The sequence below is a fragment of the Cadophora gregata genome, assembly GCF_030347475.1.
Source record: "Cadophora gregata isolate MNR1 chromosome Unknown scaffold_18, whole genome shotgun sequence".
NCBI lineage: Eukaryota > Fungi > Ascomycota > Leotiomycetes > Helotiales > Ploettnerulaceae > Cadophora > Cadophora gregata.
Genome location: NW_026695941.1, coordinates 117,525 through 136,267, shown reverse-complemented (window position 1 = coordinate 136,267; position 18,743 = coordinate 117,525). Strand labels below are relative to the sequence as shown.

At 49.2% G+C, this 18,743-nt stretch overlaps 5 protein-coding genes across 5 annotated transcripts; 3 read left to right on the top strand and 2 right to left on the bottom strand.

The window, feature by feature from the left end:
* Positions 1–108: 108 nt before the first annotated feature.
* Positions 109–3,114, top strand: ONS95_006455 (uncharacterized protein; the record flags this gene model as incomplete). The annotated part of the gene is made up of 4 exons (XM_058499916.1): positions 109–174; positions 650–930; positions 1,280–1,713; positions 1,884–3,114. The coding sequence occupies 4 exons, from the start codon at positions 109–111 to the stop codon at positions 2,231–2,233; spliced, it is 1,131 nt and encodes a 376-aa protein (XP_058349750.1). The 3' UTR covers positions 2,234–3,114.
* Positions 3,115–3,627: 513 nt separating this feature from the next.
* ONS95_006454 (uncharacterized protein) lies at positions 3,628–5,742 on the bottom strand (the record flags this gene model as incomplete). Its single annotated transcript, XM_058499915.1, has 2 exons — positions 3,628–4,168; positions 4,226–5,742. The coding sequence occupies 2 exons, from the start codon at positions 5,740–5,742 to the stop codon at positions 3,628–3,630; spliced, it is 2,058 nt and encodes a 685-aa protein (XP_058349749.1).
* Positions 5,743–6,531: 789 nt separating this feature from the next.
* Positions 6,532–7,795, top strand: ONS95_006453 (uncharacterized protein; the record flags this gene model as incomplete). Its single annotated transcript, XM_058499914.1, has 2 exons — positions 6,532–7,323; positions 7,373–7,795. The coding sequence occupies 2 exons, from the start codon at positions 6,532–6,534 to the stop codon at positions 7,793–7,795; spliced, it is 1,215 nt and encodes a 404-aa protein (XP_058349748.1).
* Positions 7,796–11,560: 3,765 nt separating this feature from the next.
* On the bottom strand, positions 11,561–12,733 carry ONS95_006452 (uncharacterized protein; the record flags this gene model as incomplete). Its single annotated transcript, XM_058499913.1, has 1 exon — positions 11,561–12,733. The coding sequence occupies one exon, from the start codon at positions 12,731–12,733 to the stop codon at positions 11,561–11,563; it is 1,173 nt and encodes a 390-aa protein (XP_058349747.1).
* Positions 12,734–16,234: 3,501 nt separating this feature from the next.
* Positions 16,235–16,573, top strand: ONS95_006451 (uncharacterized protein; the record flags this gene model as incomplete). Its single annotated transcript, XM_058499912.1, has 1 exon — positions 16,235–16,573. One exon carries the CDS (start codon positions 16,235–16,237, stop codon positions 16,571–16,573), a length of 339 nt encoding a protein of 112 aa, XP_058349746.1.
* Positions 16,574–18,743: the final 2,170 nt, after the last annotated feature.

Here is an 18,743-nt window from a genome sequence, read left to right as displayed (position 1 = left end):
GGTTGTCCAATTATTGTTTTGAAGCTTCGTGATGGTGCATCGGTCATGGCTGGCCAACCACCCCTGTAGAAGCTCTGCCGTCGTTCAACATGCACCAGACTCCGCCAAATGCAAAGGAACAGATCAGACAGCTCCTCTTATCTTCAAAGATACATCCAATCAGGTCTTCCAATTGTATCTAAAAGTCCTCCGTCCTCTATTTATCCAATCATCTTCACTTTCAATGTTTCTCCATCAAATTCGAGCTTGAGCTTGGACCAGCCTCTTCACTTTCGTTTTGGCCTCTTTGAGACTCACATCCCGGCAAAGACCCCTGACTAGCTCCACTTATTAGCGCGTAAACAACGAAGTCAACAACCCACCCGCTTATTTCACCACACACCCTTGCGCTCAAAAGGAGAGAGACCTTCCATTCCTCCACATCCGAAAACCATCTTCTTCTTCCCACATTTCCATCCCCCAAAATCAACCTCACATCTACACCCTCACCTTCATCCTACTCCCATCCCTCCCTCCCATCGAAAGAACAGAGTCAAGAAAGCGTCCCTACGCTTTCTTCCCCCCTTCTTTCCCCAAGAAGCAAGAGACCCCTTCTTGTCTTCCTTTCGCGCACGTCGAAAGGCATTCGAGAAGAGTTCTCGCCTCATAGGTCGTCAACCTGGACTTTGACGCCCGCGTCCCGATCCCCTTCAGCATCTTCCCATCGTCGTACCGGAGCGACGACGTAGCAACAACCACCCAGACTCACGTCGAGGGTGAATTCCACCTAGCACAAGAGCAGCGCGTCGGACGGGAAGGTCAATCCTCTTTCTCCGCCAATCTCCCTCCCCGCAACGAGCAGTTCCAGGAAGAGGTCCATATCACTCGTGAAGAGGAACATCACCACCGTCCGAGCCGCAGGGAAGATATCTACATCCGCGAGGAAAGAAGGTCAGTCAGGGCAGCTTCTGCTTCATTTTATTTGCTTTTAGCTGTGTTGTGTTCATGTTGTTGTCTCGCTGTTTGTTGTTCATGCATGTGGGCAGCGGATCTCTTTCCTGTGCAGCAGCCACTCCAGCTCTGCAACGAAATGGCTCCACTGTACTCGTGTCCCGAAACTATGTTTCTCTCTTAGAATTGGTCAAATTAGTAGTCCAAGCGCCCGGATCTACATTGACCCTAGCCATTTCATTTGACTTTATTTATTCTTCAGCGCCTCTTTTTATCTCTTGTTTGTTGACACAGTAACCCTTCACCGACATCTTCTTCGATCATCCTTCCTAACATCTTCTCTCTTCAGACCATCCAAGCACTCCACTACCCATATCGACGTCGAGCTTCCACACCGCAGACATCATCACCACCACGATACCACTGTCCACATCGAAGGTCCTCAACGCCGCCGATACGAAGGTACCCAGATCGACGTCGCCGAGCGTGAATATCGTTCCCGCTTCCAACCTAGCTACCGTGAAGAGACCCGCTACGAGTCTACTGTAGACCCTCCTAGCTTCCAACCACAACAATACCGAGAGGAAGTTCGTGTCAGCGGTACCACTGTTGATCCTCCACGTTTCCAAGCAACACAAAGAGAACAGGTTCGCTTCACCGAAGAGACCGTCGACCCGCCTCGCTTCCAAGCTCAACGCTCCCACGTTCACGTTACCGAAGAGACCGTAGACCCTCCCCGGTTCACCCGTAAATCAGACAAGATGGGTTACTACGACGAAGATGGTAAGTCAATCTCTCTCTGTCACCACCATCCTTAACCTAAACGTCCGTGACAGGCCACTACCACTCCATCAGACACGGCCTCCACAAGGCTGCTGACCGTGTCCTGGGACGTCACCACCACCACCATCATCACAACCACGTTGATCGGGAAGAGATTGACATTACCATAGGAGGAAGTCGCTCCAGCGCTGCTCCTTTGCCAGCTTCCATCCCAGAGCCAGCATACACCCCCAACACCGTCACCATCCCATGCCACCACATCCGCCTCGGCGATCTCCTGATCCTCCAAGGCCGTCCTTGCCAGGTCATCCGCATCACCACCTCCTCTGCTACCGGCCAGCATAGATACTTGGGCGTCGACCTCTTCACCAAGCAATTGCACGAGGAGTCCTCGTTCATCTCCAACCCAAGCCCAAGCGTTGTCGTCCAGACCATGCTCGGCCCTGTTTTCAAGCAATACCGAGTTCTTGACCTCCAAGACGGATCCGGTAAGTTCCTCACTCTCCCCCTATCACTCTAATTATCTTAGCATCTGCTAACCTACCCTTTTACAGTCGTCGCCATGACCGAGACCGGCGACGTCAAGCAATCCCTCCCCGTCATCGACCAATCCAACCTCTGGTCCCGTCTCTCCGACGCCTTCGAGACCGGCCGTGGCAGCGTCCGCGTCCTCGTCATCAGCGACCACGGCCGCGAGCTCGCCGTCGACATGAAGACCATCCACGGCTCTCGTCTGTAATCATGCTCTCTCCCTTCTCAATTGTCCTTACATAGCGTTGAAGGTTTAACATCTTTCTCCTTCTCCTTCTTCTGTCATACATACACCTACACAAGTCACAAGCGGAGATCTGAATTGGAGAGATGAGATGAGATGAGATATCACTTACATACATAAAACACCTGGATGGATTGGATTGGAAATCAAGCAAGCAAGCGAAATCAAATTGTTTTAGGCGGGTTGGATGAAAGGATGGATGGATATGGAGTTGCATAATGATGACGGTGCTGGAAGGAATGGGCGAGTAGCTCTCAATCACATGGGCAAGGGAGTCAGTCACCTCATCCATATCAATCACCTGACGATCTACTTCTTGGTCGATGGATCCCGCCTTCCCTCCCTCGGGTGAGGAGACGGTTGATTAGCCGGCTTTGAGGAGGAGAGCTGAAGGGTTGGTAGATATGTCGGTCGAGTGTGACTTTTTCCTTCTCTGCTCGCTTTCCCCTTTCCCTTTCCTTTTTGTTTTGGTTGGTTGTTGTATGTGTAGATAGGGAATGGTAGATATTATCGAAACAGAAGTGAATGAAGCATTGAAAAATATAATAAATCTGGTCTTGTTGTGTATGATGCTTTGTGATGCTTGTGATACGTTGCGATATTTCCTTGCCTCCATCCACTTCATGGTCTGTCATGATTAGTAGATCTGAATGTTGAGTCTACAGAACCCTATTTCATTAGCAGGAACGATTAGGAACGATTGAAGGTGAGCTTGAGCTGTAAAAAGTATACCTTACTGTTGCTTCGACTGGGTAAAGTTAGTGATATATATCAAATAAGCTAGGAAAGAATTGGGAAGTCAGTCAGTCAGTACGGGCTAGACGTGTTTGACTCGACACGACTCGATAGGTTAAGTAATCTACGCTGTGGGAAGGAATATCAGTTAGTATGTTTGTGTTTGTGTCTGTCGTTCACCACTGGCTAGTGAAGATAGGATGGTGGATGGTGCGAAGTGTGATACCATTTTGAAAGTTTAGTCATGGATTTTGTATTCATTCCTTTCTAAATATTTGTCTATCCCAAAGAGAACATATTGTTAATGCTGACATGCATAGTATGTTCGGGAAATCGCTAATGTCAGAACAGAACCTTCGTCATGGTTTGCCCACTGATACTAGAGCGAGACAAAAAATCTACATCTAACTGCCTGCAGGCCGGTAGTCGTCGTCAGCGGAGACAAAGGATTCCGGATGCGGCAAGTCCACCGAATGTGAGATGCCTTGGACTTGAGGATAAGTCCCGTGGTACTCTAGTCCATTGGGTTCACGGCCCAGACGAATACTGCAAGCCCTACTGATCTGGCTCTCTTGCCACTGGTGAGTTCTCTCGAGCCAAGTGCTCTGTGGACTTGGTGTACTCCTGGAATGTGGGTACCGGTACATCGGCAGTCCTTTTCCACTACCAGCCTCGTCGTTGATCTCGTCTTCATCGCGATAATTCATATTTGCTAGGAAGCATTGGGATCCGATCTCCAATGCTGCAAATGCCACGGAAATAGATGGGAAGAGGATTGTCTCCCAACTTGGATTCCCGGACTTGGTCCTGATAAATGGTAGCGTAATGATCGATATAATGACACCCATCACGATCCCCGCAAGGGCATAGAAGAGACCAAATCCGAATCGTGCAGCACCTCGAGCGGCTGATTTATACGTAAACAGACCTGACCCGATGAATAGTCTGTTGCTCGGTTAGCTGGAGCCGCACAAGCACAACAGGTGGTTTCTGTGTATTTACCCGAAGAGAAATCCTGGTGGTGAATCAGGATCATCTCTTATGAGGAAGAAGAGGGCCTGAAACACCACCATCCAGAAGAAGCAGTACTTCCTCGCTTTGTCGATTCTTCGACTACGTGAGCCGCAGAACCACCGAAAGATCGCGAAGGCGACTACTGTGATCGCTATGGTCCATAGAATGTCATACAATGGAGCTAGTGATCTAACCCAATCCTCTCTCAAGGGGCTTTCTCTCCCAATACTTGGCTGTGTGGTAGCTACTGCCTTGCTAGTGGTAATGGCAGCGGTGGATGATAACGTGGGTTTCATCCAATTGCTTGAGGGCCACTCATCAGAGGTGGCAGCAACCACAGGCAAGGATAGCGCCAATCCACCAAATGCCACGAACAGTCTTTGAGACAAATTTGGTGTCTGTTGTAGTTGTAGTGCTTTGTGACGAGCGGACGGTGGAGTGCAGCTCCGCTTTGCAAATCTAAGTTGGTAGGACTTGGACTCGATCTCGCTGTCAGTCACCGCCAGGAGCTTCTTCGCGAGCACAAGTATAACTAAAGCAAACTTGCTCTCGCAATTGCAAGACAGTAGCACTAGGTTCAAGAAGGTCAATCTCCAGTCCACGACGGGGATTAGATACTCTGCATAGATGAAGGAAAGGATTTCTTTTACAGCATTGTGCGCTGCTATTCCCCATATCCAATCTTTGACAATAGAACCAAGGCTGTCATCCTTGAGAATGTCAGAGGCGGCGTCTTTGGTGACTTTGGTACCAGTGATACCCATAGGGCAGAAGAAGTCACCGTTTCCGTTACCAGTGCCTGGCGTTACTCTTCCAGATCCTGTGTATGGAACGAGGTGGGCAGTATCTGCCTCGTTGAATTTCTCTATGCTCTGGGTCGCGTAACGAGAGGATGGAGCCGTGGAACGTGTAAGACCATTGAGAGGCGAGGGAGAAGAGGAAGCTGCATGCATTGCATCTCTACCTCCGGGTTCTGTCTGATAAATTGATTGGCTACTGTGGATGTCAAGTCCAGCGCACCGATCGGTTCTCAACCCCTTTTCAAGTCCCGACAGTCCTCTCAATGCATAGAAAGCAGAAAGAGACTTTGGGTTGAACAGCTTGTTGAGCTGTCCTGGGCTGAATGCAAACGCGTTGTCGTTGACCTGGAAGTCCTTCTCGGAGCCAGGATCTGGACTTTGAGCATCTTCATCCAATGCCGTCTCGGTGACAGTGTAACAAGATTCATGCTTGTAGGTATCTTCATTCTCAATGGAATTCTGTCTGGCTCTAGTTCTAGCACCTGGCACGGCGAGGAATCCTCCAGAATTTCCACACACACCCGGGCAGGATACATTGTGAGGTGATGTTGGTCGACTTTCGAAAGACGACAGTTCGGAGAGCGTCTCCCGAGTTTCGACGTGGTTTTCAATGACTGTCTGCTCGGAGGCAGTGGTATCAATGGTAATTGTTGGAGCCCTGCTTCGCCTAGAGCCTGGCAAAGTGGGTGGATCAACGCTACCCATGGTGCCCGCTTGGTTCCCGTCTGGGGACTGTGGGGAAATATCGATGATCTTTTTCAAGGATGTCTTGATTTTGACTTGTGAAAGTAACAATGCTCGCAAAACTACTGCATGCTGCATGCCAGCTGTAACAACGTCAGAGGCCGTTTATGGCATGGCAGATATGTATCGGGCTACATACCGAGCGGTGTCTGTGCCTAGAACTTCCTCCAAGGGAGGTAGTTTTGATTGCCAAACAATGTGTCGAGTATACAGGTGCTATTCGGAGTCCTCGAATGGACAAGAATCGTAGGAGAATGGGTTATCTGGGGCTGGTCGAACAACTAGGGATCGGCAGGGCGATACTTGGGTATTCACACGATCATTCGTGATTATCTGCTTTGAATCATGTGTCGGGATGTCGTAGGGGTCAGAGATGATGGCGAGAGTACTGTTAGTGGAGCTGGGGTTGGGCGAGTTGGAGTGCGGTCGAGGTAAGGTGTTGAACAGAAGTTGAATGAGCTGACAATGTTCGACGAATCCTGTGCCACGTATCTTCAGCCTCACCACTGTTCCCAGGCGCAAGCTGCGTTTTTCCTACGATAAATCAACATCAAAGAAGGTCAAAGAGGGTGCCAATATCACACACATGTAAGTAAGCATCGAGCTGTCACGAGCGCTTTCCATGCTGAATATACTTATCTAGGTCCTCAAGAAAGCCAACGAGAACTACTCCTTGAGTCGAACCTTTTCCTGATCAAACGATAGCTTCCTTCGGCCACCGCCCTTAACTATCGAATCACGTATACCGCGATGGAACCTCTGTCAATTTTAGGCGTCGCAGCACACGCAATTCAGCTCTGCGATCTTGCGAGGAGAGTCTGTGATATCGTTCTGGTTCATGGCCAAGCAGAGGGCTCGTCATCAACGTGGAGTGTAGAATACCCACTACAAAACAAAGATTCCAGAATACGGAGCGACCTGCTGAATATAGAGCAAGCCTTGGGCTCTCTAGAAGCCAGGATATACTCGTACAAGTACAACGAAAGGGGTCTGAGAAAGGAGAGGAGGCAAGCGATAGCCTCAGACATGATCCACGAGCATGCGCAGGTGCTGCTGCGACACATTTCCAGGGAGAGAAATTCGGAGGAAACCAGACGGAGACCAATCGTATTCATCGCACACAGCTTCGGTGGCCTCATAGTGCAGCAAGTCCTCAAACTTTCAAAGGACGAACGACATATATACTTGGATCCCCCCTCAATCTATGACTCGACTAACGCCATACTCTTCTATCTCCCATCTGGCAAAGCTACAGATCTGCGGCGCAAAACATCGGATCCAATCATGGATGGATCACTTAACGATGATCTGACATTTCTTCGTTGTCCAGATCCCGATCAGTTTCCAAAGAGCTCTCAAAACTGGACACAACAGATCTTGTATGAATGCTTGCTACCATTGGCTCAAGTGCCTTTGATAGCCATTATGGGCAGCTACAAGTGGTCATGGAATCGAGAAGCGAGCCCACCACGGGACCAATTGGGAACACCTTCCGCGCTCTGGCCATTCGTTCGATATCAACTGTGTCCGCTCTCTCACCAGGTAGAATCCCCAACTTCCCCAAGGGTCAAGCAAAGCTAACACATCCCAGAACAACACTTCGGACTGTACTATGTTGAAAGATGTGTTCCTCGACCCTACTCCATCTCTTTTTGTCTGTGCTTCGATGGCATGTGCGATGCTCAGCATGCTCTACTACAATCGGCATCAACGCCATCGCTTTCAAGATCATGTCATAGGATGTGGCCTTTTCATCGGTACTGCGATCCGAATCTGGCTACACAAACAAGATGGCCTATTGAAACGTGCGACATTCATCCTTCCAGCTGCTTTGCTAGTTTCGCTCGTTATTAGCGCAGCTGCACATTCGATCTGGGACTTCTATTCCGGACGCACCGCAAGAGACAAAGCACATGAACGTCTGAGAGCATGGGCCAAGACCAGTCAAGTCACTGAGACCCATGGCAGGGAGAAAGCAAGTCCAAGCACGTTCGACTTGCAGAGCGTTCACTAGATATGATGGAAACCTGGACGACTTGGTTTTTGGGCAGCGAATCTCCGGTTCTTGTCTTCATTGCTGCTGTAGAATGCTCCGCTCGCTGTGTTTATGTTGGACAGGTCACAGGCGGTAGTTGGTGGTTGATCGCTTAGGGGCTCTGCTTGGAGAAGGTAGTATCATTGTTCTAGGAGAATGGATGAGATACCTCCCTCCGGCTGCTAGTCAGAGAATGGGATATCATACAAGTTCAGATTCGCAACCTGAGTCAGTTTCTATTGGGAAGTATGAGAATTGTACAGAGCTATTTGATACGGTTATCACAGTACGCTACAAGAACTGGTAGAGTGTTGGATCTTGGATGAGTGAAAAGTAAGAGGAATGTCAGGGTTGTAGTAGAACTGGGTCTTGATTAAGACATCTCGAGTCTCTACAAGACCAAGGAAAACCCTCTCTATTAGGTTCTAGATGTGAGGAGGAAATACCGATGTCTATTCTTTTTTCTACTCTTGTATTGCTTCCTCCTTCCTCGCCTAAACAGCTGAGGCGATTTCAGTCGTACGGTATGATACATTGTTCCCAGACAACAACGAATTCCACCCAAGAAATGATAATAAATTGTGGTAAATATGAAGAGCAAACGGGCATTGGACTAAAAACACGTGTAGAAAATGTCCGTATTAACATCGTAGAAGGACAAGGACTAGGTAGCAGATGTAAAGTTCTTGGGATTGCTCCTCGAAAGAAGGGAGAGGGGAACTCGGGTCGAGGTAAACACAGGTGGCAGTATGAAAGGCTTCCAAAACTTCTCAGTCCAGCTCTACTCCTCGAATGGGAGAGGTAAGACTAAAGCTGGGACTTAAGGTATCAACCCAAGAACATATCTTCCAAGTAACAACATGTCTCTCCGCCATCTTTATGCTGAAGATTGGTTTGGCAAAAAAAATCGTCTTTCAAATCCCAGGAATCCGTCCTCACTACAGTACAGAATTTTCGCATCAGTGATCAAGAGACCTACATATATGTATACCTACTTGCCTACATAACAATTGGGTTCTCAGCAGCCTCACACATTCTTACCTCTTAACATGCACATGCACATGCAAATCCAAATCCAAATCCAGACACCTCTCGCTTACCATCCCCACCCCACCTATCCCATCCATTTCTCTACCCAAAGAAACAACCCGAAGCCGAGTGGATCTCACAACCTCACTCACACCCTACCCAGTATCCACCAGCCGAACAATTCATTTATATGCATACCTACGACTCATTCTCATCCTCATTCTCATTCTCATTCTCAATACTTTCTCTCAAACTCGCCGAACAATTCATCTCCATACCTACTACCTACTTATCCACCATTCGCTTCGGCTTCCGAGCCGGCACGCACCCTTCCTGCATGCATACATACAAACCTAAATAACGTATGCATACATGCATATGCGGCGTATATATACGGGTGCATGTAGGCTTGTACTGTATGTATGTAGGTATGTATGTATGCATATGTAAGGTATGCCAGCCCAACCCGACGCTAGTAGGTACGTGCCGTAGGGGACCGACCCGACCGATTGTAGACCACTACGATACCACTGGTGCGTTTGTATTCGCTCGTTTATTCTGCGTGCGTTTTGCATTACCATGCGTTTGCCTTACCATGCGTTTGCAGAATGCAGACAGATTGTGGGTCTACAGTCTAAATGAGTGAGTGAGTGAGTGGCGGAGAATAACTTAATGTGATGGACGGGAGAAACGGGAGGGGCTGCGTTGGCTTTGCTGGTTTGGGTGCCCATGTCATGTCATTTTCTGCCATGTCATAGGTATGTGAGAGGATAGAGGGGTAGAGATACGTATGGCAAGGTAGGTAAGGTAAGTAAGTACCCCTCATGTTCGTTCGTTTGTCATTCGCCATTTGTCGTTTGTCGATCGATTATTTGTCCGTTCGTTTGGTTTGCAAGTAGAGGTAGAAAGGGTAGGTGGGAGACGTTGATGTGCGTTGTATCTTGATAGATAGGTACAGTAGACAAGCGAGGAGTGCTGGCTGACTGGTGCGTTGTTGGACTTGCTACATGCTGTACCTAGAGTGAGGATATGGCTGTGCTTGTGCTGTGCTGTGCTGTACTACCATCTTCCACCCATTTCTATAATTAACCATTACCCATCCTGTTGGTCGTTATTTAACCCATGAGTCGTCGTACAAGACACAAGTTGAAGCGCCGCCGCTTCTGCTGACCAGAAGTGAGGAATGTAGGTAAACTTTCGTTCCAAGGGATACGTACCTACGTCCGCTCCACTTCACTTCACTTCACTTCACTTCACCCTTTCCCTCCCTTAATAACGGAAGGGGGGCATTTAAGATCACTTCAAAATCAAAATCAACATACCCACCTACCCACTGGATGGGTTATCAAGTTAAGTTGAGTCACACAAAAGTGGCAAATCCTCCCTCATTCGTTTACTCACTCGTTATGACTTTCCCAGGTAGTAAGTATCAGAGGAGAGTTATGGATGCTGCTAGCTTAAATCCGAAACGTTAGGTTCGGCTCGCTTGTAGGTATCGCCACTCTACAGTAGGCTCACAGGCGGCGATGATAACGCACGCGATGGCGATGGCGATGGCGATACCTTCAAACTACAAACACGGGACAGGCACAGCCTACCTGGTGTGATTTGCAAAACGGTAAGCAATAGTATCGATGATATCAAGAGTCATTGATCACATGCGCCTCGAGTCGAGTCGAGTCATCACGTCCAGACATGACGGAGATCAACTCAATATCAATTCAAGTCAAGTCAAATCAAGTCAAATGCCCGAGACGCATATTCCATCAGAGTCACCGATATCAGAGCGGAGACAAAAGTTAGAGAGAGAAGGACCAGCAATGTTTATTTTTCCAATGTTTTATGAATATTTTATTGGCTTTAGAATCGAATGTAAGTTTGTTAAGGTTAAAAAATAATAATGAAAGGGGGTATCTATCTGAGGGAACACATTCCAATATTCCCAAATCAACAGTAAAACGGTACGGTACGGTACGTTTATGGCGCCGCCAAAATTCCCAGCCCCCCATATGCCTGCCAGCATGCTGTGCAAGATTCAATCAAAAATCAGAAAGACACTACTATTACAATCTTGTGCTGTGCTGTGTTGTATGAGATGGTGCGGTACAGGCAACCAAACAGCAAGCAACAGCGACGCGGAGTTCAAACCCAAGCCAAGTTCCAAATTCCATCCATTCCATTCCATATTTCGCAAACTGCTGAAAATCAAAGCAAAGCAAAGCAAGCCGCAAAATCAAAATTCCAAAAATGACATCCTCATGAAGTAGAACTTTTCCCCACCAAAATGCAACAATGCACGCGTGATTTGAATCTTGTTGTTGAAGATTGCCGCCCCTGCCTGCCCGCCAGTATTAGGTGTGAACCTGCTCGATTTAATGTCCATTTCCATCCATTCCTCCTTCTCATTCCCTTCGCATCATCATGCCATTCCGTAGAAAAATGTCTAGGTATTACTCGTACATGCTCCAAAAAGTAGCGAACGGAATCGTGTTGTGTTCGCCGGGCAGGAAGAAAAAGCCAAATAGGAAACGCAGAAGTGGGTATCGTCGTCTGTCCGTAGGAAATGCGATATTTGACGGAACGAAATTGTTGGCCACTCTTCTCCTCTTCCTTCCCTGCTTTCGTTCTGTGTCTTTCTCTCTTCCCCCTTGTATATGTTGTGTGGTGTTGTTTTTTGTAGTTGGTATGTAGGTGTTGTTTCCTCCAATAATGGACCTATTGTCCTGGTCGGCGAAGAATATCCTCGCAGTTGGCGTCGAAGCGGAGATTCCACAGACGGATGGAAGACATGAACTTCTCGGTCGACTCGAGCTGACGGTCGCGTCCGAAGATGGAATCAACGAACTCGGTTCCAGCATTCTTGCCAAGCTGAGCTGAATCCTTGCCATGCTTCTTCCCCGCCTTCAGCATGGGAGTCTCGCAGGACTTGAGAAGCTTCTTTAGTTTGTCGGTAAGACGCTCCCCAGACTCGATGAAGTCGTCGACCATCTCCTTGTTCTCCTTCGTGCGGATGCGCCCCATGCATTCTTCTGCGCGCTTGACCTTGCCGGCGAGCTGAATCAGTAGGAGCCAGAGCTCACCAGCCATGTCGGCGATGGGTGTCGCGGGCCCATGGTGGTAGACTGTCCAGTCGTAAATCCACTTTCCGAGACTGTTAGCATCGAAAACACTTCCCAGGAGCATGATGGGCTCTTCTGAAGGGTCCCAGTTCTTGAGTGAGTATCCGGGAGGAATGCGATGCTTGCGCGCGTCGGCTTCGGTAGCCTTTGCTACAGGAGGAGGCTTCTTTGGTGTTGAGGAAGTCGGACGCGCTGAAGGTCGTTGTGGCGTTGAGGAAGATTGTCGTCGTCTCCGACTGCTGGGCTGTGGTTGTTCATACACCGGTGAACCCTCAAAGTCATCTCTGTCATAGGCGTGTCCTTGAGTCTGAGAATAGTACTTATCAGTGCCTCGCCCACGATAGTTAAAAGTTGACTTGTTCGGCCGCCGACTGTACTGGCGGTAGACCACGCCATCCACAACAAAGTCTACATATTCAAATTCGTCCTCGTCGGAATCCCCATGAGAGGCTCGATGATAGGAGTATGAACTTCGCCTCTCATGGCGCGGAGCCGTATACGAACTTTTGTTTCGACTCACATTGGCAGCAGTCGCGTAGTATCCGCTGGAGTTATATCTTGGAGAAAACGTCGTTCCACGGGGAGACGAGTATCCATATGCATCTCCGGAAGAAGTGTGTCGAGAATGCTGTCGGGGCGAGGGACCAGGGCGCGCGTAGTATCCATGGGTTCCTCCAGCGGGGGATCCAGCAGGCGACGGCGTCGCGCTGAAAGTTTGGTAGTATGCTCCCGGATGGCCGGGAGGCGTGTTGTAAGAGTAACTGTTCATGATAGATTTCCTGCTCTTGCGATGTCTTCTTCAAGACACCCTTCTAAAAACGAAAAAAGAAAAAGGTTGGTTCGAAGCACGCCGGAATCGAGGCGCCGAGGAGTTGTGACGAGCCCGTCACCGTGGTATGTAGTCGGTACGAGAGGGAAGGGGAACCGTTGTCGTTGAACCGTACATGTCCTGAACTGGCTGCGTGAATCCTACTACGAGGATTCGTGGTGAAGTCGAAGTCGAATATATTCGCCTTCGGTCGTTTCGAGAATGAGCTGGAGGAAACCGGCTCAAGAGTTGATTTGTAAGCGTTGGTGACGAAGCTTTGGGGTCGAATGGTTTGGATCGCTGATGATGTCGAGAGACTCGAGACAAAAAACAGAAAGGCGTGGCTGGGAGGATGGCAACAAGTATTTAAGACTGTGGCCGGGACTGGGTTGGTGGTGCGTGCGTGCGTGCGGTCGGTACGGTGGTGCAGCAGCGTAGTGCGTTGTGTGGGAAATTTACTTCGGGTAGGGAGTGGGTAGTGGATGCGCTTGTGCGTTGGCTGAACAGGGGGCCCGGTGCTAAGAAATAGACTTGGGCTGGGGCTTGGGACGGAACAAGAGGGACGAGATCCTGTGAGTCTGCGATCAGGATCACGATGGGTCAGTAAGAGTCAGCCACAGGGGTACAGAAATGAATAATCAGAGAAAACGCCGACGGGGGCTGGAGCCAGGGGCTTCTGGAATGTGCCAATGTGCTGTGATTTGCGGAGAACACCAAAGCGGTGGACGAAGCCGCGGCACAGAAAGGTGATATTGTGGCAGTGAAGGGGGCAGTGAAAACCAACCAAACAGACACGGCTGGGGCAGGATAGATTGACAAGGGGCAATCAGAACACACTTACGAGATGCGCAGATGAGGGAAACCCCTGGCTTCAGACCTGGGCCAAAGCCATGATCTCAACAAGCGAAATGAACCAGAGACAGGAAGCGTTCTTTTCCCCTTCCTTTTTCACCAGCGACGTCGTATCCAACGGTGCACGGGGAAGGAGGCGTAGGGGCCGCGAGCCGCAAGCAGGATGGGTCTGATGAAGGCGCCCGAAATGTCGGATTCGGGAGGCTGGAATAATGCTCCCGGAGACGGGGGATGGAGATTATTGGGAGATTGGGTGGAGCTGCGCTTGACGCTATTCTGAGCTGTAATTGTGACGAGTATATGGGGACGATGACTCCCTGGAAATGTGACTCCCGGGTTCAGGTTGACGTTGATACGAAAGTGACTGGCCGGAGACGTTGCCTTCTTTCTTTCCTTTTGGTCCAATGTCGTGAACCAGATTCAAAACTTGAACTAGAACCTCCGATGCTGAAAAAAATAAGGTGTTGCACGGCAGCCAGCGATTTGCGCAGTGCTTCAGGGACTAGCTGAGTTGGATTGGATGCGCAGGATTGAGCGATCGACGTAAAAAAGGTTGAGACGACGAGAGACGTTGTGCAAAGTATAAAGATTTAATTCGATGCGGATTCTGGGGATGCGACCACTCAAGTAGGACGAGTACAGTCAGTAAGAGTCAGTGGTGGTATTCGATAGGCGATGAAGGCGTTACGTTCAGCGTGGCGAATCTGGTGGCCGTGGAACACCGGCGAATTGATTTGCGAACGTGATATTCTGGTCGCGGAGTGGCCGCGAGGATGAGGATGAGGATGAGGATTGGTGTTGGAATAGAGGCCAAAAGGATTGGATAGATTGATTGATTGATTCCACAGCGAACTCCACAATCAATTGAGCTGATATGTTGTCGTTGGGTTGGGTTTGCTATTTGACGCGAGAACAGTCAAACCAGTCTAGTCAGTCGCATGAGGATTGACGAAGCAGCTGAAGTTTGACTATCTTCCTGCGCAGCGTAGTACTGGATCCGGTCAAGAGCGGATGTCAATTGATTGATGTATTTGTTGGATGCTGATTGAGCCAGACGAACGAATATACGGGCTTCGTAATGTGTTGCGCCAACCAGCTGGAGAAGAGACAGCGCCGAAAGGCCGGCAGATACGCTGCTTTGCCTCCTTCTCTCCACTTCAACTCTTCTCGTCCGCTCTATGGTTTGTCCCGGGTAAAGCTTGCAGGCGGATGGAGAACGAACGGGTATGTACTGATGAGCGTTCTTAGGTAAGATACAGATGCAGATGCGGAGGTGCGATATGCATCATTCATGCATGGAAGTATTTCCAACGAGGCAGTGAGGAGTAACTTTGGCCAGCCAGGGATAAGGTCGGGAGTTGTGTAGAAGTACTCAGCGAGGCAAGGTACTTACTTACACGAGTACCGCGTGCAGATATTGAGTCGAGTTTGAAGATAGAACACAGCAGAGGAGGGGAGGGGAGGGGAATCAGAGGGGGCCGTGGAAGGTAGTGCAGCAGTAGCTGGACTTATATTTGGAACGAATTCATGAGAGTCAGCATACCTGCAGAAGGTGGGATGCTGGTGGAGGGGGAGGGGGAGGGGGAGGGGAAAGAATGGACGTGGGAGGGGGCTGATGGAGGGGTAAAAGGTGTGAGCGTCGGATAGTGAGGATATGTGAAAGCGCGTGAGGGGTGGCTGATGTGATGCATTTACCAAAGTGCTTCGCTTCCTTGATGACATGGCTACTACTGTCTACAGTAATTACCCTCCGTATGCCGTATGTATGTAACACCAAGTTCGGAGGAAGGGCCGTAATCAAGCCATGGCCATACCTACGTCAGCCATGCTCATACCCAGATCAAGATCAAGATCTAGAAGGCATATTCGGAGCAACCCACGTTTCCCGCACACATCTTGACCTCATGACGACAATGAAGCGAGATATAGTGTGAGTGTGACTGTGATATCTTGATCGAGAGCGCTTGCAGCGGCGCTTCTGAAGCCTTTCCCTTCTACTTATCACTCCCCTGCTCCTTTCCCTGCTCTTACTCAAAAAAACAACCTATCTCGATATCATCCGAAGACAGCCACCAAGATCCCAAGTCCTTGTCTTCGTCTCCCACCTTCGCGAGGCCTCGTCTCTTACTCGATGCAGAAATGTCACCGACCGACCATTTACATGGCTTCGCACACCCATTCACGAATTCTCACTCGCTTGCACCGGTCTACATGGACAATTGCGCCGACTCTTACGTCCTATCCTCAGAACTCAGTCGAATATGAGTCTCAAGCCAGGCAGCGATCACACCCTCCTTTCTTTGCAAGCCGTCGCAGTCAAGTCGAGTCACAAGCACGAGCGCCATCTTTGCCGCCGATCAACTCGATCAAAACCGCGGCTGAGAAAACAAAATAAGTGACGATAGGATATCATGATCCACATATCGACCAATACAATCGCATCCTTATCCATATCGTTTTTGCCAAACAATTGATATCACGAACCTCACCAATAACATTGGGGGCTGAAAAGAAACACCACAGCATCGACCAAGTCGCTAACCGACCTGGACCCGTCCCCAGCACTCTTTTCCCTCACCCTTACAGCGTCCATTATTAGCCGTTGACAGGATGAATCCTTACCTGCCTATTTTTGAAATCCAGATATATCCTTTTTCGTGTACCGAAGTTGGAACTGACAAAGTAAAAATGTCTTGCCGAAGAAGCCTCTACCATGGTTTCCAGCCCGTCAGGGCATCCCATCGCCAAACGAGCCGCAGGGAGCACACCAACACAGGGCATCAGGTGGAATCAATCGCTAACTTCAATGCCCCAAAACACACCGCACCCTACATTCGTACCACTGACTGGGTTACCTCGTCGCACAAACAAATGAAGAAAATTTTCACTTATCTCATCTCATCTTATATCATCTCGCATTCCCAATCGCCAACCAAGAATTACAACTGACTCGTTCCCCAAGTCACAGCATTCACGCGAGACGAGGGCACGACATTATTGTCCTCCTGAATGTGTAGGTACCTTACCTAGGTACCCTGAGCGAACGAACGCTGTACCTTCTCAACGCAGCTGCACAATTCAGGGGCCAACACCACTAAACAGAATCTGCTGCAGAGCCTGCAAGCCCTAAGATCAGCGTTCGTTCGTTAGAGCCCGTGGTGCAGCGCAGGCGCTGCCGCTGCACCCAAGCCCTGCAACTGCAAGTGCAAGTGCAAGCTTCCCCCATGATGGGATGATCACAGTTCGTTCATCCTCGTCGTCGTCTTCTCTCTCCACTGGAATCCACTGGAATCCACTCCTATCGCTCTCTCGCTCCACTAAATCTCCAAGCTTGTCCTGCAAGCTGCGAACTCATCCACACCTCCCTCCAACCCCAATAATCCACCAACCAACCGTTTGTCTTCCCAGCACATCCATCCACACCAAACCAAACCAAACCAAACCAACCAACCAACGGGATCCTCCGTCCACACAGAGAAAGGAAAGGTAAGCAAGGAACACACCTGGTCAAGAATCACCGATGGACAGGGGCTGCGTATGGCTGGTACGGGACTAACCCTGCACGCACGCGCACGCACGAGCGACACTACCACCACTTACTCTGGACACCACCGAGACCACCACACCAGAACGAGCACCAGAACACCAGAACGACACACCACGGGACCTGGCTTGCCCGCCCGCCCGCTCGCGAGGGGAAAGGGAAGGGAAGGAACATGCATGGAAGCGCGAAGGACCTCCTCCTCCCAAGCCTAGCGTGGTAGCCGGCACCCATCCCCATCCCTATCCCCATCCCCCATCCACAAATCAGAATACAGAACAACCACACCTTTCTTTGCCATACCTTTTGCCATACCTTCTGCACTCCACGGCGAGTAAGGTAAATTATGGAGTGGTGTCTTGGTCTTAGCCGTAGATTATTCCTCCCTGCCTTTCCAACCCAACCTCCTTGACATACTCCGTACATACTGTACTGTATGAAGGCCGGACGGAGGCTTCGGCTAGGTCATGCCAAGTTGCCAACATCATTTTTACGAGTACGGTACGGTACGGTAAGTTAAATTTACAAGTCCGGGGGGTTTGCCGGTTAGGCGGGATTACTGTATGGACGCCGGTGAACTTTGTGTTTTTTTTTTTTTGTTTTCTGGCTTTGGCTTTGGCTCTGACTTTGACTCGGTTGGTCCTCGGACTACTGGGTGATATATATCTGGTGGTTTTTATGCAAGATGGAATAATACGGGGTGGTACTGTAAAAGATGAGATTTCAGTAGAATCGATCGAGACTTTTAAGATCATTATTGAAAGCAAAAAAGTACAGTAATGGAAGTCAAGGAAAGGAAAGGGCTGCAAAACGCCGAAACTCGAACTTCGAATGTCTGGCTGCAGTTTACCTTAGTTTCTCTTCCGGGAGCGTGCTTCTTCTCATGCCTGCCGGCAGAAATGCAGATTTGGAGGCGTACCAATTGTTTTAGGGCCAAGGTACCAAGGTACCAAGGTACGTACCAGGCTGCCAGAGTATCACAAGTACCAAAGTACCGTACCATGGTACGAGGCCAACGTGAAGTAAAGTAAAGAAGTTTCGTGATTTTGAAAACCCCTGGAGGGTGCAGACAACTGAAGCACATTCAAAACTTGCATAGTTGAAAAAAGTGAAACTACAATTACGGAACTGATGAAGTCCAGTACCTTGAAGAACTGGTACAGAGCAGACAAGAAAGATAGTAGTAGTATGTGTGTGGCATTGCATTGCATTAGATTATATAGATAGGGTTTCGATCGATCGATCCAAACTTTTATATAGTGTCGGATCTCGATCATGCAGTAACACCCAACTTGTCCCATTGAAGAAAAAAGAAAAAAAACACAGAGGAACGAGAAGCACAAAGGGGAAGCCTTCTGCTCCTATCCTATCAGGTATTCGTACAGATCAGGACTGTACTGAATTGTACTTCTGTACCACACTCCTAATTCAACAGAATCCAGAAAAACGCCAATCCCAAATCGTTATACACAAGCGTACTATGCAAAAAACGCTATCATGCTACAGAATCTTCAGTCCGGATGCCCGAGGTCCCGTGTATTCCAAATGCAGGTCTATGTCAGGTTGTTCGAGCAGTGG